General features: G+C 51.6%; 2 protein-coding genes across 3 annotated transcripts; one reads left to right on the top strand and one right to left on the bottom strand.

Annotated features, from left to right (window-relative positions):
* Positions 1-35: 35 nt before the first annotated feature.
* fastk (Fas-activated serine/threonine kinase) lies at positions 36-8,935 on the bottom strand. The gene is made up of 11 exons (XM_035914934.2): positions 8,775-8,935; positions 6,253-7,057; positions 5,866-6,172; positions 5,574-5,761; positions 5,322-5,470; positions 5,030-5,246; positions 3,769-3,928; positions 3,503-3,594; positions 2,330-3,017; positions 2,139-2,253; positions 36-693 (listed from the first exon to the last, which is right to left on the bottom strand). Exons 2-11 carry the CDS (start codon positions 7,013-7,015, stop codon positions 607-609), a joined length of 2,766 nt encoding a protein of 921 aa, XP_035770827.2. The 5' UTR covers positions 7,016-7,057; positions 8,775-8,935; the 3' UTR covers positions 36-606.
* Positions 8,936-9,702: 767 nt separating this feature from the next.
* afg3l2 (AFG3 like matrix AAA peptidase subunit 2) lies at positions 9,703-21,918 on the top strand. 2 transcript variants are annotated; one of them, XM_087831847.1, is made up of 17 exons: positions 9,703-9,930; positions 11,016-11,112; positions 11,305-11,373; positions 15,604-15,743; positions 15,819-15,971; positions 16,304-16,378; positions 16,458-16,582; positions 16,655-16,928; positions 17,078-17,215; positions 17,325-17,478; positions 17,549-17,656; positions 17,739-17,864; positions 17,951-18,061; positions 18,139-18,254; positions 18,350-18,550; positions 21,049-21,243; positions 21,366-21,918. In XM_087831847.1, the coding sequence occupies exons 1-17, from the start codon at positions 9,847-9,849 to the stop codon at positions 21,606-21,608; spliced, it is 2,409 nt and encodes an 802-aa protein (XP_087687973.1). In that variant the 5' UTR covers positions 9,703-9,846; the 3' UTR covers positions 21,609-21,918. The 2 variants fall into 2 exon arrangements, with proteins under 2 accessions (XP_087687973.1, XP_087687975.1); XM_087831849.1 differs by lacking the exon at positions 9,703-9,930 and adding an exon at positions 10,155-10,352.
* The last annotated feature ends 1,114 nt before the right edge of the window (positions 21,919-23,032 follow it).

Below are 23,032 nucleotides of genomic sequence, written 5' to 3'. Positions count from 1 at the left end.
CTTTGACCCCGTCAGCGAGGACACAGTTTGCGTTCATCTCAGCTTTAATAGATTTATAGAATATAAACAAACATCTGTCCATCACCTCACACACAAATAAATAATCTGACCTTTGACCCAAACACTAAGCACTGTCCTTCAGACCTTTGGCACACTACAGTTCCCATCATCCCCTGCTCTGTGACCCCACCCCCCATTTATAAAACAGTCCCACACATGCATCGCTGTTACCATGGTTGCCACACCTTATAAAAGGGACTGCCCTCCCCATCCAGAAAAAACGAGATCATCCGCAGGGCGACCAATGAGGTCTCAGAACAACCGTCCCATTGTCCTCTGATAGTCACATGATCACAGATGCCTCCAGGTTAGACGCGCCTGTGTTGCCCAGGAAACAGCAGCATCCTGTCAGCTGATCAATAATCGATCTGATGGTGTTTGTATTGATTAACTGACCTGTTTATTGATAAGGGATCAGTTCTTATAGCTATGAAAAATGAACAGTTTGGTTGGAACTCCTTGTGCAGCTCTTCCGCTGCTCCAACAGGACGTCACCAGGTAACCATGACCTCTGACATCAGACGGGACGCACGCTCTGTCAGGGCGTCATAGCGTGACGTCCAGCAGCTTCTTGTGCAGGTACTGCTTCACCTCCTCGATGCCATTCAGCTTCTCCAGCTCGTGGTACGGCAGCTGAAGAGACAGGAAACAGCACGTCACATGACCGTGATGGGAGGAGCTTACGGAACAAGCGTTAAACCCGGTCACATTTACAAAAACAGACATTTTATCTCAGAGGAAAGTTTAAACCAACCAATCACAGCAGCTCAAACTATCTGGCCAATCAAGGCGGCCGCACACAAACGGGTTCCCCGAACCTGATGTTCTTTGGCGGCAGTGGGCGGGGCCAAATGAAATTCAGGATTTCTGAAGTTTAATGGCGTTAGCCAGCTAGATGAGCCCGCTCTGAGGGATTGATGGCGTCCAAACGGTCAGCTGGTCTGTCTGACACGAGTGAAGCCGTGAGGTTCGCGTGGTTACTGAAGCTGGACCAGCTGCTACGTGCTGTTAGCTGCAGCGCTACAGGTAACGCCCCCATCTAAGCAAAACGATGACACAAAGGCCGAGCTGCAACTTTATTTAAGTCGTTCACAATAATCCTTCAGTCATCTTTGTGTTAAACAGCTGTTTGTAACGTTTGTCGCCTGCTTCGTTCGTCTGCAGCACGTCTTCAAACGAGCAGCAAGTTAAACAAACTGGAATCTGAAACATAAAAATAGAAATAATATTTAGTTTAATACTGTTCAGTCTTATTGGCTGCAGTCAGAGCTGCGGCGGGGCGTGGTCTGCGGCGCGGCTGAGGTGGACACGCCTGAGCAGCGTCCCCAATCACGCTGCGCCGGCTTAAAACAATAAACTGGGTCCTGTGGTTGATGTGTTCAGGCTGAAACGCTGCAGCCGCGCGCAAATCGACAGCTGCAATAAAGAAGCGTACTGAAAACGTGGCAGGTCTGTCGTGCGTCGTCACAGTGGCGCCCAAACGCACGACTGCGGCACAACAGACCCGCCCACATGTTTTTGTCTTTAGTGCAGAAGTCGACTCACGCGGTTGTTTCAGTGTGAGCAGGTTCTTTATCAGGACTTCAGGGAAGCCATGGGGCACTGTCGTCAGGGTGAACAGAATCACAGCGTGATACCGTGTGTGGTGACGTATCCACACAGAGTCACGGCAGGCAGCCGCTCTGTGCAGAGACTTATCGAACGTTTGCTGATCATTTCTGATTATAAACCATCGCCGCGCAAACTTGTCCGCGTTTTTTCCCACAGAGCAGGAAGCCAACGAAGACAAGACACAGCTTCATTAGTCCCACACGGGAGAAACTGGAAGTCAAGAGCAGCAAAAACTCCATATAATCAGACCCACGACAGACCGATATCAGACTAATGTCAGACAGACTGACAGCAGACCGACGGCGAGCTTCAGTGACGGCGTGGGCATGTTTCATACTTCATCTCCTTCGATCAGCAGGTGAAAGGTGCTACATGTGGCTAAACTGCAACAGTCAGCGGACAAAAGCATTCATGTCGTCTCTCTGTAATCGTTTCTTTAACATCACTGTTTGATGGCAAAGACTCACCTGCAGGATGACATATCCCAGCAGCCTGAGGTGGCGGTCTCTCATGGCGCGGGAGCCCACCAGGACGTCAGAGTTGTGGCAGTAGTGCCACTTATCATTGACGGACATGATGACCCTGCAGAGAGCACAGCAGGGCGCCGTTAGTGGCGGCAGGCGCTACTAATTCTGCTCAGGCTGGGAGTTTGACTTACCTCCGGATCTGCCTCTGGTCTGCGGGGAGGCCGTCGGGGTCTGGCTGCTCAGGGGGGTGGAGCGGCGGCGGCGACAGGGGCGGTCTGTCGGCCCCCTCGGCGTACGTCACTGCTTTGTAGAATCCCCCGAGCTCGTGGTCCGGCCCCTGGGCCCCCGTGCCACCCTCGTCTTCCAGGATCTTCCCAATGGAAAACTGGAACAGAGAGTCCGGGGCGCCGGCCCCCGCGGGCGGCTGGGTGGTGGGCGGAGCCAGGCCGTCCGAGGGCGGGCTGCTGAGGGTGGAGCTATCCTGACTCTCCAGCGAGTGCTCTTTGGCCAGGCTTGAGTAGTACTCCCCCGCCGGGACGTAGTACGGCCCATAGTTCACCGTGCTGCCATTGGTCCCCGCCTGTGGGTGGCCCGGGTGGGGCGCGGCGCCCGGTGTGCCGCGGATGTGATGGGGCAGGAAGGCCCGCGGCTCCATTGCCCCGCCCATCCCCTCACCAACCTGACACGAGTGCTCGGCGCCCTCCTCCATCGCCACGAACGGAGAGAACTTCTGGAAGTCAGAGGTAACTGCGGCAACCGCTGCATCAGCAGGCTTAGACGCCACAACAACACAGGACGGAGGAACGACGGTCAGGGAGAGGCCGGCTCCAGTGCGGATGGGAAGAACCCGCCCGGAAGTGTCCATCCACAACAGGAAGTCTGGAGAGAAGAGTAATCACATTACAGGTAGCAACACAACAGTAACATGCAGGGGCAGCTGACGGCTCCGCCCCTCTGTGACCCACAACACACACACATGCGTTTGACCTTTGAACTATGTACGCATGTGAAGGCTGCTTGTCCAAAATGTAACTTCCTGTTTAAGCAAACAGGAAGTAGACCACAGCTGAAGGTCAGCGGCGTCTAATGAAACATTTTAACTTTTGCCAACAGCATCAGAAATATGGGAGGAGCTTCTCAGTTACTTTGAAAGGAAGTAGCTCTGTAATTGGCTGTTCAAGCAGAACACATGTGGGTGGAGCTTGAGTGAAGCCATGCCGAACCAAACCAACCAGCCAAACGCTGCACGGTGATCGCCATGTTTTACAGCTGAGCCCCCCCCCATATGCAGCGAAGCAGCTGTTTTAAAATCGTTGGAGCTCCAAATATCCAGGTGAGAGGTTGTGTGCGCAGGCGTGTCCCACCTGTGTAGTATCCCGGGGGGAGGACCTCATCCTGCTTGTAGTTATGTTCTCCAACCAGCTGCCGCAGAGCCTCAGCCACCAGACCTTTATAACTGACAGAGAACAGACCAATCAGAGCTCAGCTGCTGTCTGGTATTCTGGTCGCTTTGGTGTTGAGCACACCTGTCGGTGCTTTCTAATCCTGATGAGTTTGAGCTGAACTGACCTCGGCCTGGTGAGGTGGACGCTAACAGACTCTGTTTACACCAACCAGTGTGCAGGGTTACCTGTACTTGCGGTTGACCTCGTCAGCCGTGAGGGCGTGGTCAAACATCAGAACCTTGTGTGCGTCCTGCAGTCGCGGCCCTGTGTAGTCGCGGTACTCCAGCTCGACAGCGGCGTCCAACAGAGACAAGTATCGCCTGACGATGAGAGCATAGGGGCTGTCTGCGGGGAAAGCAGCACACTGGTCACACTGGCTAACCTGGTACTGGTAATCAGTCAATGGCTAGAACAGGATCAATATTATGAGTCGCAAACCAGTCACAGTGGACGGTGTGACCAGTCGATAGGGAATCGACCAGTAGTCCAGGTCCTTGGACTCATTAGTGCGCCTGCCTATTGGTTCTTGCACTCTCACTACAATCAGCTGATTTTAGATAGATATAATTTTTTATTTCGAACATGCAAATATAATTGAAATAACAACAGAAAAGACAAAACTTAAAAATCATCAAGTTTTCATGTTTACAGCATGCTAACGCTAAGCTAGTCGGACAGCCTGCTAATGCTAAGCTAGTCGGACAGCCTGCTAACGCTAAGCTAGTCGGAGAGCATGCTAACGCTAAGCTAGTCGGACAGCATGCTAATGCTAAGCTAGTCGGACAGCATGCTAACGCTAAGCTAGTCGGACAGCCTGCTAACGCTAAGCTAGTCGGACAGCCTGCTAACGCTAAGCTAGTCGGACAGCCTGCTAACGCTAAGCTAGTCAGACAGCCTGCTAACGCTAAGCTAGTCGGACAGCCTGCTAACGCTAAGCTAGTCAGACAGCCTGCTAACGCTAAGCTAGTCGGAGAGCATGCTAACGCTAAGCTAGTCGGACAGCATGCTAACGCTAAGCTAGTCAGACAGCATGCTAACTCAGAGCGACGTTAAAGCTGAGTGTATGCAGACTCCAGCAGCCAGAGCCTGAACTTCAGCAGTCAGGCTGCAGCCTTTACCTGTTCATGTTTCTACAGTAGAATCACCATGACGACCGCTTTAAAGCCTCTTTTTGTGCGGGTGTCCTCAGCAGGATAGAGTTTGTGTTGTTTGTGTAGCCTCAGGTTTACGTTGTTAAATAAGGATGATGATGGTGTGTTTCAGATCATTTTACAGAGAAACATCAAAGTAACGTAACGAGTAGGATAACGAACGCCTTTATCCTGGAATTAACTAAGTAACATGCTGCCTTACTTTAAGGAAAAGTGTAATCTGAGTAATAACTTTTTAAATATTCCCATCCCGACTGGTCAGTTGGAAAGTCGGGTTCATGTTGGCCGTACTCACTGGTGACGTTGCTGATAAAGGCGGAGGAGAAGACCCGGTGGAGGACCAGGCCGGGGAAATGTCCGAGCTGGAACAGAGACATGAGGATGTTGACCGTGGCGAGCGGCGAGCTGAGCGCCTTCAGCTCCACCACCTCTTCCAGCCGGGAGAAGAACTGCTGCTCATTGGAAGGACGGTAGCTCATCCGGCTGAACGGGAACACGAGCTTCTGGATCACCTGAGGACACACACAAACACACCTGCAGTCCTGTGCGCAGCTGTCAAGGTCACATGACCGCCAGACCGGCCTCACCTTACTGTCCAGATATTCCGCCTTCTTCACCAGAAAGTCGGCGATGGTGTCGAGCAGGCGGGTTTCTCTCAGCCGATGGCGGGCGATGTATTTGGCGATCAGCGCCATCGTGTAGGGCGTGATGCTGTCCACCTTCTTTGGTAACTCCTCTGTTGGAGAGAAACAGGTTACTAGTTAAGGTGAGTCACCTGAACAGCTGAGACAGCAATGGCCACGTGTTCGATGGCGAGGGATGAGGGTGAAGCGACCCACCTGCCAGGCTGCTGATGAACCTCTCCTGTCTGTTTTGGTAGAACAGGTGAGAGCTGAAGATCAGCTCCAGACTCTTGTTACTCGCCTCACGGGCGCACGCTGCCAGCATCTCGTCCAGCAGCGCCATCTCCTGGTCTCGAACGCCGCTCACACTCGCCAGCGTGTGTTTGACCAGACGCAGGATCTTCCTGAGGACAGACGCACACGTGCAGTTAACCGCTGCCACGGCGCCAACATCGCAAACCTCAGCACGGGTACCAGAAACAACAACCCAGGTAACGCGCGTTCTCACCTGTTGGCGACCAGCTGTTCAGGGTTAGGCGTGCCGTTGTTAGCGCCGGCGGCTTCCTGCGGTTGCATTGACCGCCATTTGAGCCTGTAGTAGGAGAGCAGCAGGAAGAGCGTCTGCGGGTGGCGCTCTCGCTCCAGGTTCTTCTCCAGGCCGGCCAGGCAGGCCTCCGTGAGCGGGTGCTGGCTGCCCGGGTGGAGCTTCATGCTGGAGCTGAACACCATCGACACGTCCTTCTGGTTGAACTGGTTCAGCCGGGCCTGAGACTCCGCCTCCAGAACCTGTACCACCTCAGAGTCGCTGGGCAGACCTGTGAGGGGTCAGATAAAGGTGAGTGGCGTCGCTGCGGGTGATAGCGGGCGTGCGTCTGAGCGTCACGCAGCGACTCACCGAGCGCGGCGACGGCGTACAAGCAGTTCACGATGCTGAAGTTGTCGAACTTGGCGCAGTCGCTGACGATGGCGTTGCAGAGCGTCCGGAAGTCCTGATGCTCTAGGATCTGTCGGGCATCGCCCTCCACTCCGGAGGCCTCGCCGTCGGTCTCGCTGCTGGCGCGGTTTGGGGGCGTGGCCTGCAGCAGCTGTCCGATCTTCTGCAGGGCGACGGGGTAGTGGTTGTGGGAGATCTTGGCGGGGTTCTGGGTGACCCAGCGCAGCACCTCGTCGGGCCGCCGCGAGCGCTCGATCAGCCGCTTCATGGTGAAGAACGTGTCGTAGCTCATCTTCTCGTGGATGAAGTTCCACGTCTTCTTCTTGCTAGTGGCAGCGCCTCCTGCGGGCCCGCCACCCCCGTATGCGTGGAAGGCGCCATGGTGCTGGAAATGGGGGGGCAGCGGGGGCGGAGCCAGGTGATGGGGCTGCGGGTGGGGGTGGTAGTGGAAATGTGCTCCTCGGTGGGCGTCGGGGCGACCCTGGTACAGTGGGAAGGCGGGGGGAGGTGGGGCTGCATGGGGGTGAGGCACCTCGAGCACAGATAGTCCTGGCCTGCGCCCCTGTTTTACCCCGCCCCCTCCACCACCCCCTCCTCCTCCCCCCGCGGTGCCGTACAGGCGGGCGGCATACATGGCGACAGACTGAGCAGCAGGGCGGGGGAGGCAGGGAGGGAGGTGGCGAGCTCGGCTCAGGAGGCGCCACCCAGTGGACGAACGCAGCATAGTCCAACAGCCAGACCGCCTGCAGACATCGGCGCAGCGCACCTGCAGAGACACACAGGTACAAATAAGCAGCAGGTCGCGCCTGATTCTGACAGATCCTAAAAATGCACATTCTGTCCTAACAAGGCCCCTCCCCGCATCAGGCAGGTCCACCCTAAAGTTGCATCATAGGTGAAGCTGCATGAACAAAGAGTCTCTTCCTGTCTGACAACTGATCTATGCCCCGCCCCACTGCACCATGTATACCCCTAATCCTGGTCACATCTCATCAGATGCGAGAAGCAGGATTTCAGGCTGAGCAAAGCGAGGCATTCACTGCCTGCAGAGAGCTCTGCAGTCAGATGGGGGCAGTGTTCGAAGTCTCAGCTACAGCCGCTCTGCTCGTGCTGTTGTTAGTCCGTGAGTTCTAACACCCAAAGAGCTGAAGTGAACCGAGTGTTAAAAACAATAACTTTTACTTTTGATCTCCCGCTCCACGCCATCGTTCCCTGCTCTCTTCCAGCTCACTTGTCACCCGAACATTCGGCAGTCGTACATGCTATTTCCAGCGTGGGAAAGCCAATAAACCACCCAGCTCTTGTCGGGAGACCCAGGGTTACCGGTGTGTGTGTGAGCATGAGGCGGCACACCTGTCACGTGTGTGTCAACGTACACAAACCGCCGGTTTAAACCCGCGTTTGGCGTCTGTCAGATCTAAGCTGAGGAAATGGTGAGCTTGTAGTTGCTGACTGTCACCACCAGGTGGCATCTTTTAGAATAGAATAGAATAATCCTTTAATTGTCCCACAAGGGGAAATTTGGTTGTAACAGCAGCCAAAAAGACACATATACAAACAAACAGTACACAGGACACGGAACAGAAACATACACAATTTTTACATATTTACATCAAGGACAGTGGTTACTATGTACAGAGAGTACTGTACAGTTATTAAATCATCTAATAATCTAATAATCTTTTCACTCTCTCTCACACACACAGGAACACAGAACCATTTAGAACCATGTATATTTGTTGGCATGCAGACCTGATGTGAAAATCGTGTTACTGTCCTACAGTAGCACTCACCTGTCCAGGTAATGTCTGAGTGAACATGCTAACTGATTACCACTAGGTGCTCTCATCACACCCACACCTGCAGAACGGACACCAAAACTGAACTGAGCATGAGAGACCCTGAACCTGCCCAGCAGGGGCACCTAGTGAACCCTCCCCTGATCACCTGACAGTCAATGAGCTGCTCGCAGACCACGCCCCCTAGCTGTCCTCCTATCACCTGAAGTCAGGCCCACTTGCTAACATTAGCATTTAACATCCAGCATTGTCCTTTAGCCCCAAATCTGCTAAAGTGCCCGTGGGGTCACAGCAACGTCACCCGCTACGTCATAAAAATATGATGTCATGCTTTAAATAGCCTTCAGGGATGGAAAGTAGGCTCCTCGGCTGCGCCAGCAGGCTGCCGGACAGCTGGCAAAGCTAGCCGGCTGACCCCGCTGAAAGCCGGAGCTAGCGGCGGATAGCATCAGTTCATCAAACCTGCAGCTGCTGCTTACTAATCCGGGGAGAGCAGGCTAGGTATAAACTAAGTTAAGCTAAGCTAAGCTAAGATACTGTGGCTTCCGTCTGCAGGGCTGTTAGCATGCTACCTTCTACTAGCCGCTGTTAGCCCGCCGGGAAGCGGGGGACTCGCCGGGTTGTACGCAGGTCACGGCGCGCGCTCCCCAACCGATGAGCGCGTGACAGAGCGGGAGAGTTTACCTCATGGCTCAGAAAGGCCGCAGCTACGCTCCTGAAGGTCCTGAGGCCACAGAGAGTGCGGGATCAGCGGGGAGACAGTCCGCGGTCAGCCGCTCCGATCCTCCTCACAGACGGGGACGCCATCCTGCTCTACCCGGCATGCACCTGGAGGAGAGACCGACAGCGCCCCCAGGCGGCTGTAGCCGGGAGCGGCTCTGTGTGATTTTATTGTTTTTAAATATATTCATGTTGTAACCGCATCAGCTGAAGACGTTTATTGCATGTTAATAATCTATTTCTGTAGGGCGTAGTCCGTGTGCCCAGTAATAAGCGACCTTTAAAAGTGATCCTTGTGTAGCCGGATCACTTAGAGGTCAGAGGTCAGCGCTCCTGCTGGCCTGGATTCATGTGTTTGAGTTTCAGTTCGGTGGCTTGTGATCTGCAGCCCTGAGCAGAAATGTGAGCATGAAGGGAGCAGCAGTTTATGATTAATGTTCAGTCACACTGGAAAGTTTGAAATAAAAGAGTTTCTGATTAGGAATCTGACACTTCAGCATGTTTAACAGGGTTTGACCCGTGTGTGAGTGTCTGGGTGTGTTCAGAATCAGAATACTTTATTGATCCCTAGGGGAAATTATTTTTCGTTACAATGCTCTATTATAAACAAACATTAACAGAGACAGACAATAAACTAACTAAGAATAGCACAATATATACAGGCATATATATACATAAAAGTCACTTATTAATAAATAGCTGGAAAAAAATGTTGTGTTACAGTTTGTTTAACTGGGAGCTGTTTAATGATCTTTTTGTTTGTTTTTAAGCCATAAAATATATTTGCGCACAGAAAAATGCAGAAAATATTGAACCCTGCATAGTTGTTGTGGAGATCCGTCTCTATGCTTCTTCTAAAAGGTTGTTTGCGGCTCCTTAGCGGCCGGCAGGGGGCGCCAGAGGGCGGAGTCAGCAACAAGGTAGTAGACGAAGAAGAGCTGCAGGTAAACATGTCGGCGCGCTGCTGTCACGGAGCAACTCGGGTGAACTTGAAACGCGTTTAGCTCGGCTCGCATCAGCGTGAGAGAGCCGGAGGATGGCTCACCGCTACCTCCGGCTGTCGGCGGGCTGCCGCGGCCTGTTCCGCCTGCTGCCGCCCTCCGGAGCTCCGGCCAGGCTGGTAGGTGCACGACGGGGCTAACATGCTAAGAGGCTAATCCCGCAGTCCCGAGCCCAGAGCCAGCGGGAGGCCGAACGCTGGGCTGAGGCTGCGCGAAGGCCGCGGGACCCGCAGGGGCAGCTGGCTGCAAGCTTACGATAAACAAACAGGAAGTGCACTGATACCAGCTACAGAGGTACAATGTACACCTGCGTTAAAGTGGCGGTTCACTTCTTATCTCTTTATCTCCATGGTAACTGATGCTGGAGAAGTTAGAGGATATGACATCAGTACCCTCTGACCAATGGGGAGTAGTCCTGGATCCCTCGGATCTTTGTAAGCGGACAGTAGTCGAGGCAGAACACCTGCACAGGTACAACCGCCTGAGACTTAGACTGAGAAAACGCCTACAGCAACTCAGACTCACACAACTAACCAATCAGGTGACTGTGTGAATATTCGCATAACAATGTAAGCGGTGACCAGGAACACCCTGAGCTGAGGAGTATCAGCTGCCTCCAAAGAGCTTTGGGCTCCATCACTACACCTGTGGTGTCTCAGGAGACCTGATTACGATGGCGTTCATTAGGTGTTGGCTTTAACTTCCTGTGTTGTGTAGAGGCAGCTAATGGAGCTGCTTGGCACGTCGCTACAGAAGCTGCTGTTTATGGAGTCATACCTGGGAACAGCAGCCTGAAGCAGGATGAGTGTTTTTAATGTGTTTCAAAGTAATGTTCTCTGAACAGTCAGTAAAATCAGCTGACAGGAAGTCTTCTCTTCCTCCATGCAAAGCTCTGCGTAGTCAAAGATGCTGCTTGCTGTGAGGTCACCACACAGCAAACAAGCAGCGGGAAATGTTTGTCAGGTTAGCCAACAGAATGTATTAACATCCTGGAGTCCACCAAAGAAACAAAAGTGAACTCAGGTGTGCCAGTTTGAGGCTGTTTTACCTGTAACTGGTGAAACGTGACGCAGGTTAGACCGCCATGCCGCCACATACAGAAGAGAAGGGGCTTCCTGTTAAACTTCAGGCAGACTGATCGAACCATGACGTCAGCGCCTTCAGCACTATGTACTCTGATCTGCTGACCTGTCTGTTCACTCAGGTAACATCTTCAACCACAACACAGGTGCAGAGTGGGCGGAGCCTGTTGAGTGACCTGCTTGGAGCCTACAGGAGGCTGAGCTCTAAACCTCCAAAAGGTACCGGCTAATCAAATTTAGACCCGCCCTCGTGTGGCCTTCCTGTTCTACGGGAGTGTTGTGATCACTGAGCTGTTTCTATTGCGCCCCCTGCTGAGTTTAACAGGAAGTGGAATGGCTCTGGTAGATCAGCTGTGATGCCCTCATCTGTGTGTGATGTCACTTCCTGTACAATCTGCTTTCTTTCTTCAGGTTTCGAGAAATATTTTCCAGACAGTCAGAAAACGCAGAAACACTCCGAAGCTGAAGCTGCAGCCAAAGGTAGAAACCTGAAATCTACTGACCTTTAATGCTGTCTACTGACCTCTACTGAAATCTACTGACCTCTCCTGCTCTCTACTGACCTCTGACTTCTACTGCTCTATGCTGACCTCTCCTGCTCTCTACTGACCTCTACTGCTCTCTACTGACCTCTCCTGCTCTCTACTGACCTCTGACTTCTACTGCTCTATGCTGACCTCTCCTGCTCTCTACTGACCTCTACTGCTCTCTACTGACCTCTCCTGCTCTTTACTGACCTCTACTGAAATCTACTGACCTCTACTGCTCTATGCTGACCTCTACTGAAATCTACAGGGTGGGCCACTTATATGGATACAGCGTAATAACATGGGAATGGTTGGTGATATTAAAGTCCTGTTTGTGGCACATTAGTATATGTGAGGGGGCAAACTCCTCAAGATGGGTGGTGACCATGGTGGCCATTTAGAAGTCGGCCATCTTGGATACAACTTTTGTTTTTTCAATAGGAAGAGGGTCATGTGACACATCAAACTTATTGGTAATGTCACAAGAAAAACAATGGTGTGCTTGGTTTCAACGTAACTTTATTCTTTCATGAGTTATTTACAAGTTTCTGACCACTTATAAAATGTGTTCAATGTGCTGCCCATTGTGTTGGATTGTCAATGCAACCCTCTTCTCCCACTCTTCACACACTGGTAGCAACACCGCAGGAGAAATGCCAGCACAGGCATCCAGTATCCGTAGTTTCAGGTGCTGCACATCTCGTATCTTCACACCATAGACAATTGCCTTCAGATGACCCCAAAGATAAAAGTCTGAGGGGGTCAGATCGGGAGACCTTGGGGGCCATTCAACTGGCCCACGACGACCAATCCACTTTCCAGGAAACTGTTCATCTAGGAACGCTCGGACCTGGCACCCATAATGTGGTGGTGCACCATCTTGCTGGAAAAACTCAGGGAACGTGCCAGCTTCAGTGCATAAAGAGGGAAACACATCATCATGTAGCAATTTCAAATATCCAGTGGCCTTGACGTTTCCACTGATGAAGAATGGACCCACTATCGTTGTGCCCCATATACCACACCAAACCATCACTTTTATTGGTCCAACAGTCTTGGAGGGATCCATCCAATGTGGGTTAGTGTCAGACCAATAGCGGTGGTTTTGTTTGTTAACTTCACCATTCACATAAAAGTTTGCCTCATCACTGAACAAAATCTTCTGCGTGAACTGAGGGTCCTGTTCCAGTTTTTGTTTTGCCCATTCTGCAAATTCTGTGCTGATCTGGGTCATCCTCGCTGAGATGCTGCAGCAGCTGGAGTTTGTAAGGGTGCCATTTGTGAGTAGCTAATATCCGCCGAAGGGATGTTCGACTAATGCCACTCTCCAGTGACATGCGGCGAGTGCTACGCTGTGGGCTCTTGCTGAATGAAGCTAGGACAGCCACTGATGTTTCTTCATTAGTGACAGTTTTCTTGCGTCCACATTTTGACAAATCCAACACTGAACCAGTTTCATGAAACTTAGCAAGCAGTTTGCTGACTGTAGCATAGGAGATGGATGGTCTCGTAGGGTGTCTTGCGTTGAAATCTGCTGCAATGACCCGGTTACTGCGTTCACCAGATATCAACACAATTTCGATCCGCTCCTCACGTGTTAACCTCTTCGACATGTCAATGGCTGTGAACAAAGAGAAACTTGTAAATAACTCATGAAAGAATAAAGTTACGTTGAAACCAAGCACACCATTGTTTTTCTTGTGACATTACCAATAAGTGTGATGTGTCACATGGCCCTCTTCCTATTGAAAAAATAAACATTGTATCCAAGATGGCCGACTTCTACATGGCCATGTTATTACGGTGTATCCATATAAATGGCCCACCCTGTACTGCTCTCTACTGACCTCTATTGACCTCTACTGAAATCTACTGCTCTCTACTGCTCTTTACTGACCTCTCCTGCTCTATACTGACCTCTCCTGCTCTCTACTGACCTCTACTGAAATCTACTGCTCTCTACTGCTCTTTACTGACCTCTACTGAAATCTACTGCTCTCTACTGCTCTTTACTGACCTCTACTGCTCTCTACTGCTCTTTACTGACCTCTCCTGCTCTATGCTGACGTCTCCTGCTCTCTACTGACCTCTACTGAAATCTACTGCTCTCTACTGCTCTTTACTGACCTCTACTGAAATCTACTGCTCTTTACTGACCTCTCCTGCTCTCTACTGACCTCTACTGAAATCTACTGCTCTCTACTGCTCTTTACTGACCTCTACTGAAATCTACTGCTCTCTACTGCTCTTTACTGACCTCTCCTGCTCTATGCTGACCTCTCCTGCTCTCTACTGACCTCTACTGAAATCTACTGCTCTCTACTGCTCTTTACTGACCTCTACTGAAATCTACTGCTCTCTACTGCTCTCTACTGACCTCTACTGAAATCTACTGCTCTTTACTGACCTCTCCTGCTCTATGCTGACATCTCCTGCTCTCTACTGACCTCTACTGAAATCTACTGCTCTCTACTGCTCTTTACTGACCTCTACTGAAATCTACTGCTCTCTACTGCTCTTTACTGACCTCTCCTGCTCTCTACTGACCTCTACTGCTCTTTACTGACCTCTACTGAAATCTACTGCTCTTTACTGACCTCTCCTGCTCTATGCTGACCTCTACTGAAATCTACTGCTCTCTACTGACCTCTCCTGCTCTCTACTGACCTCTCCTGCTCTCTACTGACCTCGACTGCTCTCTACTGACCTCTCCTGCTCTTGGCCGACTTCTACATGGCTTCTACATGGCCGACTTCTACATGGCCATGTTATTACGGTGTATCCATATAAATGGCCCACCCTGTACTGCTCTCTACTGACCTCTATTGACCTCTACTGAAATCTACTGCTCTCTACTGCTCTTTACTGACCTCTCCTGCTCTATACTGACCTCTCCTGCTCTCTACTGACCTCTACTGAAATCTACTGCTCTCTACTGCTCTTTACTGACCTCTACTGAAATCTACTGCTCTCTACTGCTCTTTACTGACCTCTACTGCTCTCTACTGCTCTTTACTGACCTCTCCTGCTCTATGCTGACGTCTCCTGCTCTCTACTGACCTCTACTGAAATCTACTGCTCTCTACTGCTCTTTACTGACCTCTACTGAAATCTACTGCTCTTTACTGACCTCTCCTGCTCTCTACTGACCTCTACTGAAATCTACTGCTCTCTACTGCTCTTTACTGACCTCTACTGAAATCTACTGCTCTCTACTGCTCTTTACTGACCTCTCCTGCTCTATGCTGACCTCTCCTGCTCTCTACTGACCTCTACTGAAATCTACTGCTCTCTACTGCTCTTTACTGACCTCTACTGAAATCTACTGCTCTCTACTGCTCTCTACTGACCTCTACTGAAATCTACTGCTCTTTACTGACCTCTCCTGCTCTATGCTGACATCTCCTGCTCTCTACTGACCTCTACTGAAATCTACTGCTCTCTACTGCTCTTTACTGACCTCTACTGAAATCTACTGCTCTCTACTGCTCTTTACTGACCTCTCCTGCTCTCTACTGACCTCTACTGCTCTTTACTGACCTCTACTGAAATCTACTGCTCTTTACTGACCTCTCCTGCTCTATGCTGACCTCTACTGAAATCTACTGCTCTCTACTGACCTCTCCTGCTCTCTACTGACCTCTCCTGCTCTCTACTGACCTCGACTGCTCTCTACTGACCTCTTCTGCTCTATGCTGACCTCTTCTCCTCTCTACTGAAATCTACTGCTCTCTACTGCTCTTTACTGACCTCTCCTGCTCTCTACTGACCTCTACTGCTCTTTACTGACCTCTACTGAAATCTACTGCTCTTTACTGACCTCTTCTGCTCTCTACTGACCTCTACTGCTCTTTACTGACCTCTACTGAAATCTACTGCTCTTTACTGACCTCTTCTCCTCTCTACTGAAATCTACTGCTCTCTACTGCTCTCTACTGACCTCGACTGCTCTCTACTGACCTCTTCTGCTCTATGCTGACCTCTTCTGCTCTCTACTGAAATCTACTGACCTCGACTGACCTCTACTGCCCTTTACTGTAACCCTAACTATTTGCTTTAGCAAAAAGGAAAGTTTGAATCTTAAAGGCAGAGCTGGTGTCTGTCTGCTGAATGTCTGACCTCTGTTCTCCGTCAGGTGGACGTGTTGATGTTTGTTTGAGTCCCAGATTTTTTTTCTTCTCAGAATCCAAACCCACTAACTCACAGAGAGCATCGGGGAGGTCAACGGGAGGAGGAGGGGGAGCAGGTGGCGGCGGCGGCGGCGGCGGGGGAAAGCGAGGAGGTCGTAAGGATGAGTCACACTGGTACAGCCGTCTGCAGAAGGTCATTCTCTCCTCCTGTGACCTCTTACCTGTCCAGGTGTAAGTGAGCTCTGGTCTCAGCTGTTGTCTGTTTCAGGGGGAGGTGCCCTGGGACGATAAGGAATTCCGGATGTACTTACTGAGCGGGGTGGCGTTCTGGACCACCGTCACTTACTACTTCTTCCTGAGGGACGGAGGACGCGAGGTCACCTGGAAAGACTTTGTCAACAACTACCTGTCCAAAGGCGTGGTGAGGACGGCCGCTGGGCCTCTTAGTTCACGATGATGTCGATGACGATCTGAAAGTAAAGTGGTCGTGTCTCTGCGGCGGCTGAAATGCAGCCATTTTGTGAATAGTTGCACTTTCCCGTCACCACGTCGGTGTGTTTCTTTATGTTGGAGTTACGGGGCAGGAACACCAGGGGGCGCTGGTGTTCCTGCCCCGTAACTTCCTGAATGAACTCTGTCACGCAGACATGACAAACCAATCAGGTTAAAGCTGGTTACAGTGGTAACCACGTTTAAAAAGTCTGGACCTGATGATGTAACGACAGGAAGCTGACCGCTGCTGTGCGTCTTCAGGTGGATCGGTTGGAGGTGGTGAACAAGCGCTACGTGAAGGTGGTTTTCTCTGCGGGGAAGACGCCGGTGGACGGGGTGAGTGTGTTCCTGTCTGCAGAGCAGCGTTCTAGGCGCCACGCTCGGTTCTGAGCGGGTTCTCGTGTGTGTCTCGCAGCAGTACGTCTGGTTCAACATCGGCAGCGTGGACACGTTTGAGAGGAACCTGGAGACGGCGCAGTACGAGCTCGGCATCGAGGGCGAGAACAGGCTGCCCGTGGTCTACTCTACCGAGAGCGACGGGTACGAGCACGACCTCCGGCCTCGGCTCCGCCTCAGGCTACACCTCTAACCACGCCTGTCTCCCTCTTCCAGCACGTTCCTACTGAGCATGCTCCCCACCGTGCTCATCATTGGCTTCCTACTCTTCATGCTGCGGCGAGGACCGGCAGGGGCGGGACGTCCTGGCCGGGGGATGGGCGGGCTGTTCAGCGTCAGCGAGACGACGGCGAAGATTCTGAAAGACGAAATCGACGTGAAGTTCAAAGACGTGGCGGGCTGCGAGGAGGCCAAGCTGGAGATCATGGAGTTCGTGAACTTCCTGAAGAACCCCAAACAGTACCAGGACCTCGGCGCCAAGATCCCCAAGGTGAGAGTCGAAGGGGGCGGGGTTACGACACAGGTCAGCCGGTCAGTGCCGCCATTCAGCCAAAGATAACACTGTGAGGTGTGGGCGGGGCTTGGGGTGGGGCCTGTAGGGTCGCCACTGATGGCGTTTATGTTGATGTCTGTGAGCAGGGCGCCATCTTGACCGGTCCTCCCGGCACCGGAAAAACGCTTCTCGCCAAAGCAACGGCGGGCGAGGCAAACGTGCCCTTCATCACCGTCAACGGCTCCGAGTTCCTGGAGATGTTTGTGGGCGTCGGCCCCGCCAGGGTGAGTGTGTTTTCCTAACTGTGGTTACCTCACTTCCTGTTTGCCAGAGAGCGCTCGCCAACGTGTTCAAAATCACGTGGCGTTGGAGCTGATGTCATTTCCTTCCCAGGTGAGAGATCTCTTCGTCATGGCGAGGAAGAACGCCCCCTGCATCCTCTTCATTGACGAGATCGACGCTGTGGGGCGCAAAAGGGGGCGGGGCAACTTTGGCGGTCAGAGTGAGCAGGAGAACACGCTGAACCAGCTGCTGGTAGAGATGGACGGTGGGTGGAGCTAAACTCAGCTTTGTAACGATGACGACATGGCGATTGCTCACTCCTTTCTGCGCCGCAGGCTTCAACACCGCCACCAACGTGGTGGTCCTGGCGGGAACCAACAGACCCGACATCCTGGACCCGGCGCTGATGAGACCCGGCCGCTTCGACAGACAGATCTACATCGGTGAGTCAGAGCGCCAGGCGAGCCGAGTACATCTTCCGTATGAGCTCGTGTGAGGTCACAGGTGATATCCTTCTCCTCTCAGGCCCTCCTGACATCAAAGGTCGGGCGTCCATCTTTAAAGTCCACCTGCGGCCCCTGAAGCTCGAGCCCGACATGGACAAAGACTCTCTGGCCAGGAAGATGGCCGCCCTCACACCTGGATTTTCAGGTAAGCGCTGCTGAATGACGCTTCAGACTTTGTGCGCCCGCTTGGTCCGAGACACACCTTTGTCCTCCCTGCTCTCCTCCAATCAGGTGCCGACATCGCCAACGTTTGTAACGAGGCGGCTCTGATTGCCGCTCGCCACCTTTCAGACGCTATCAGCCAGAAGCACTTCGAGCAGGCCATCGAGAGGGTCATCGGAGGTGAGTGCGAGCGTTCGAATGTTGAGCGTGGCGTTGGCGGCAGGATGATCTCATACAGCGTCTCTTCCCGTCTGCAGGCCTGGAGAAGAAGACTCAGGTCCTGCAGCCAGAGGAGAAGAAGACGGTGGCGTATCACGAGGCCGGGCACGCCGTGGCCGGATGGTTCCTGGAGCATGCCGACCCGCTGCTGAAGGTGACTCCATCGCCGCGGTGCTGTAGCTGCAGAATTGAGTGAAATATGAATGGGGTCTGGTGCAGACTCGTCAGTTTGTGTTGTGACCTGCACAGGTGTCCATCATCCCCAGAGGGAAGGGGCTGGGCTACGCGCAGTACCTGCCCAAAGAGCAGTACCTGTACACGAAGGAGCAGCTGCTGGACCGCATGTGCATGACTCTGGGGGGCCGAGTCTCCGAGGAGATCTTCTTCGGCCGGATCACCACGGGCGCGCAGGACGACCTGCGAAAGGTGACGCAAAGCGCCTACGCCCAGGTGAGCCGCCAATACGGGTGTTTTCTCTTTGCACACCGCCGACGCCGTCATCGGAGCGATTTGTAAAGGTCCAGTTTTGTTTATTGATCTAAGCCTGAACAGCTACGCGTCGTGTCCAGTAGAGGGCTCTGTTGCTTAGTTAGCGGCAAGCTGCACTTCCAGCTCAGACCGGTTTTGTGGCGCACATGTCCCAGTAGCAGCTCTCGATGAAGCGTGAAGCAGCGTGAAGCAGCGTGAAGCAGCGTGAAGCAGCGTGAAGCAGCGTGAAGCAGCGTGAAGCAGCGTGAAGCAGCGTGAAGCAGCGTGATACCGATAGCGAAATTAACAATTTGCAGCCCTTGGAATGCGGAGGTACATGTTTTAAGTTGTATTTGATTGCTTAGTTGATATTTTGTTGTACTTTCTGTTTTATTTGAGTTCATTTTTGTAATAAGCGTCTAAGAAAATGTATTTTGTGTTTCTGTTTAGTTTTCACGGTGCGTTGGCGCACCTCAGCACTGTTAGATTCTGAATGAATCTCAAAGTAAAAATCACTGCACCCTAGGGATGCAGCGATACCGATACTGGTATCAGGTATCGGGGCCGATACTGTAAAATGTGTGTGTACTCATACTCGTAAAAGTTAACCGATACCATGAACCGATACCAACTTATTTCATTAATCAGAGGGTGGCTTGTCATTTCTGTTGTAGTTCTTTAGATTGGCCACTAGGGGGACATCCCGCGCTAAACAGGCACAGGGTTAGGCGAGTGAGACTGGCAGCTCCAGATAAAAAAGAGAAACTGGAGGCTGCTGTAGCTAGGCTAAACAAAATGTCAGCAGTGTGGAACAGCCAACTTTAACTCAGGTTTTGGAAAAGCGATGAAAAATGTCAAGAGAAAATCCACGGGCAGTTAAAATAACAGAGGCTCTGACTCATTTTATCGCTCTGGATGACCAGCCAATGCCGGCCGTGGAAAACATAGGATTGAACCGTCTTCTCAGCATACTCGAGCTGCGATATGAAATTCCCAGTTCATCCCAATTCATTATTTTGTTTGTTTGTTTACAATATGGACACTCTGCAATAATTTAAAAGTTTATTTTATTCTCAAACCTAATTTGTATTTATTTTATTCCAAACAGAAGTGTTTATTTATTATTCTGAAAGCTCGAGACAGTGCCAATAGTTCAGTGATATTTTGTTAAATTACAATGTGGAGACTCTGCAATAATTTAACAGAAGTGCTTATTTTTCACTTGAAATTTTGTGGTCATTTTTATTAAGATTTTATTTATTATCAGCAGAGAATAAAATAAAACCTGTCTTCCAATTCATTGCATTTGTGTGTGTGTGTGTGTGTGTGTGTGTGTGTGTGTGTGTGTGTGTGTGTGTGGTAGAAGTATCGTTTTTTTTTACTCAGTATCAGCAAGTACTCAGATCCAAGTATCGGTATCGTATCGGTTTGAAAAAATTGGTATCGTTGCATCCCTACTGCACCCGTCGAGGCTCTCTCTGTTTCTTCCTTGGTCCGGTTACTGCTACATGATTAGTACCGTTCTTCTTCATCAGCTGTTTATTTTGAGGGGCTTCTCTGTTTGGGGCTTTCATGTTAAAAACACAGCAGCAGAGACCTCTGACCCACGGGCCCTCTGACCCACGGCCCCTCTGACCCGCGGCCCCTCTGACCCGCGGCCCCTCTGACCCGCGGCCCCTCTGACCCGCGGCCCCTCTGACCCGCGGCCCCTCTGACCCGCGGCCCCTCTGACCCGCGGCAGCTCTGTGTAGTTTGGGCCGAGTGAATCAGAATGAGCCTCTCAGGTTTAGAAACAGCTGAGAAAGAGTCGCGAGCATTTGGAGCCACAGTTTCAGCAGGTGACTCCTTCAGTCTCAGCTGACTGCAGGTTTCAACCTTATAAACAGGACATCTGCACACGACTGGCTCCACTGATGGACCAATGGGCTTTTACATGAAGTGTGACTCGGAGAGGGGCTGACCTGTCACCATGCTACAGTGCTGTGATTGCAGCCGTCCCCCGGCTCTCTGTGAACGCGACTCGTGGACATTGATCGGTGGCTGTTGATGAGTGGTCGGACAGTTTGCATATTAATGACCATAAACTGACAGCCCATTGGTCGTCAGGTGTCAGTCTTTGTGCAGATGTCCAATAAGACTGAAACCTGCAGTCAGCTGAGCCTGAAGGAGTCACCCGATGAAGAAGAACCTTCAAATGAACAGAATCAACCTTTTCCAGAAGCTTAACAGCTTCAGGCTGTGTGAGGCAGGTGTGATACCTGAGAGGTGTTGCAGTGTTAGCCTTCACTGTCTCAGGATGACGTTCCACTGAAGAACGAGAACCTTTAAAGCCGAGTTCGGGGGGAGACGTGAACCTCGAAGCTTTGTCTCTTTGATGAGTCGTGTTTTTGTTAGTGCAGGTTCTGGAAATGTCCGTGGTGTCGGTTCCTGTGGGGGTTCTGCTCGCTCTGACCTCCTCCTGCTCTTGTGTTCTCCTGCAGATCGTTCAGTTCGGGATGAACCCGAAGGTGGGCCAGGTGTCCTTCGACCTGCCGCGCCAGGGCGAGATGGTTCTGGAGAAGCCGTACAGCGAGGCCACGGCCCGCCTCATCGATACCGAGGTCAGAACCCTGATCAGCGAAGCGTACCAGAGAACACAGCAACTCCTCAACGACAAGAAGGCCGAGGTGGAGAAGGTAGGCTCAGCTGTTCCACGTGCCTCAGAACAACAGCCTCAGAAAGCCGCGAGTCGCGAGGCTCTGGGCGTGTCTCTGCCCACGATCGTTCTGTGCTCACCTGTCCTCTGTGGCGTTGGCAGGTGGCGCAGCGGCTACTGGAGAAGGAGGTTCTGGATAAGAACGACATGGTGGAGCTGCTCGGCAAACGGCCCTTCGCTGAGAAGTCGACTTACGAGGAGTTCGTGGAAGGAACCGGCGGCGAGGACGAGGACACGACGCTGCCCGAGGGTCTGAAGGACTGGAACCAGGAGAGGAAGCCGGAGCGGGAGGAGAGCCCGGACGAGCAGGTGGCCCGGCAGATCTCCGGAGGAATGCCCTTCTAGAAGTTCCTCCGGGTTCTGTCCTCCTGCCGGGGAACCTCCTGAGGTCTCCTGGTGAACTTCAGCAGGGCCGGGGTGGAACCTGAAGACCGAACGTTTCCTGTGTAGAACATCGCGTATTTATTGATCCGAGACTATCGACGGCGTTCTGCTCCATCCATGAAATCACTCATCGTCACCATGGTAACGTGCTGCTGGAGGCTGCTCAGAGATCAGATATTGATTAGTTGATCGTTGTTGCTAGCATGCTGTTTCATAATGGAATAAATGTGTAAATGTGTTTGACATGTTGAAATAAAGTCAGAGAAACTGATCGATCACCAATCACCGCTCCCTGTGATCAATAACACACACACTTCCTGTAAACACACACAGAGGAACCAGGTGAGGATGGCAGCGGCTCCCCTGGTGGGACGGTCTTCATGTAGGCCTGGGTGGTGATCTGGTGATTGTGCAGCGCGATGGAAGCAGTGCTGCTGCGTTTCACTGAGGGGAGGGTCCAAGCCCCTCTGAACATGTCCTGGACCTGAGAGCAAAGCTACTTCAGGCTCAAAGTTACTCGCCGAGTGGAAGAGCGCCTTCATGGTCAAACGGCGAGTTGGTGATGCTGAGTATGAGGTGGTGCGGACAGGACGTCTTTAACAAAGTAACAATGAGATCAAAGCTTTGGAAACATTTTCTACCATCAAAGAAACGCGACATTTAGAGGATGGCTGCCTCGTGCCACTGGCCAGTCGACTGGTGTCCACTAATTTAAACTCTTTGTTTTATAAAGCTATTAAAGTCCAGCGACCTGCCTCGTGTCCTTTACATCGTGGTGCCTTTGGTGAGGTTTGTGACTCGTACCAAACAACTTCAGAGAGACGCCCACATCGCTGTCTCTGGACCGTGTGGTGGCAGGTAACCGAGCTGTTTCACAAACACGATGTGTTTAGAGCCGGCCTGGTTTTTCACCCACTGAGTGGTTTGTACGAAGCAGAGCGCTTCCTGCCTTTTTATCACACAGTGTGTTCAACTTCTATTTAACATCACTGATTTTATTCAGCATAGCCCTGTCCTTGTGCCCGAGGGGTTTTGGCTCAGACTCAGTGTGGTGATATTTTCATTGCCTGTCTTCTTCTTAAAGGAAGCAGAGGAACTGATCCTCCCTCTCAAATACGCTTTCATAGCGTAGTGTCCTCTCAACCTCGTGTCTCCTTCAAAAATTCGATGTCATCCCTGATCATTTTAGTAAACAACATGTCTTTAAGTAAGGACACATTCAAACTACCACTTTTGAGAAATCCTGGTCTCAGTCTAGTATTTGGTTGAAGTCTGTGCCGACTGTTGTTTGTGCGATTCCAAAAGAAGCGGTGATAAATTATGAAAAACGTAGGCGTGTCTGAATTGGGAGCATAAATATTACATAAAATTACTGGTGTATCTAA

Source organism: Neolamprologus brichardi, chromosome 18 (assembly GCF_056152115.1).
Source record: "Neolamprologus brichardi isolate AB-2024 chromosome 18, ASM5615211v1, whole genome shotgun sequence".
Lineage (NCBI taxonomy): Eukaryota > Metazoa > Chordata > Actinopteri > Cichliformes > Cichlidae > Neolamprologus > Neolamprologus brichardi.
Note: the sequence above shows the minus strand (reverse complement) of the source record. Positions and strands in the feature narration are given on the sequence as shown.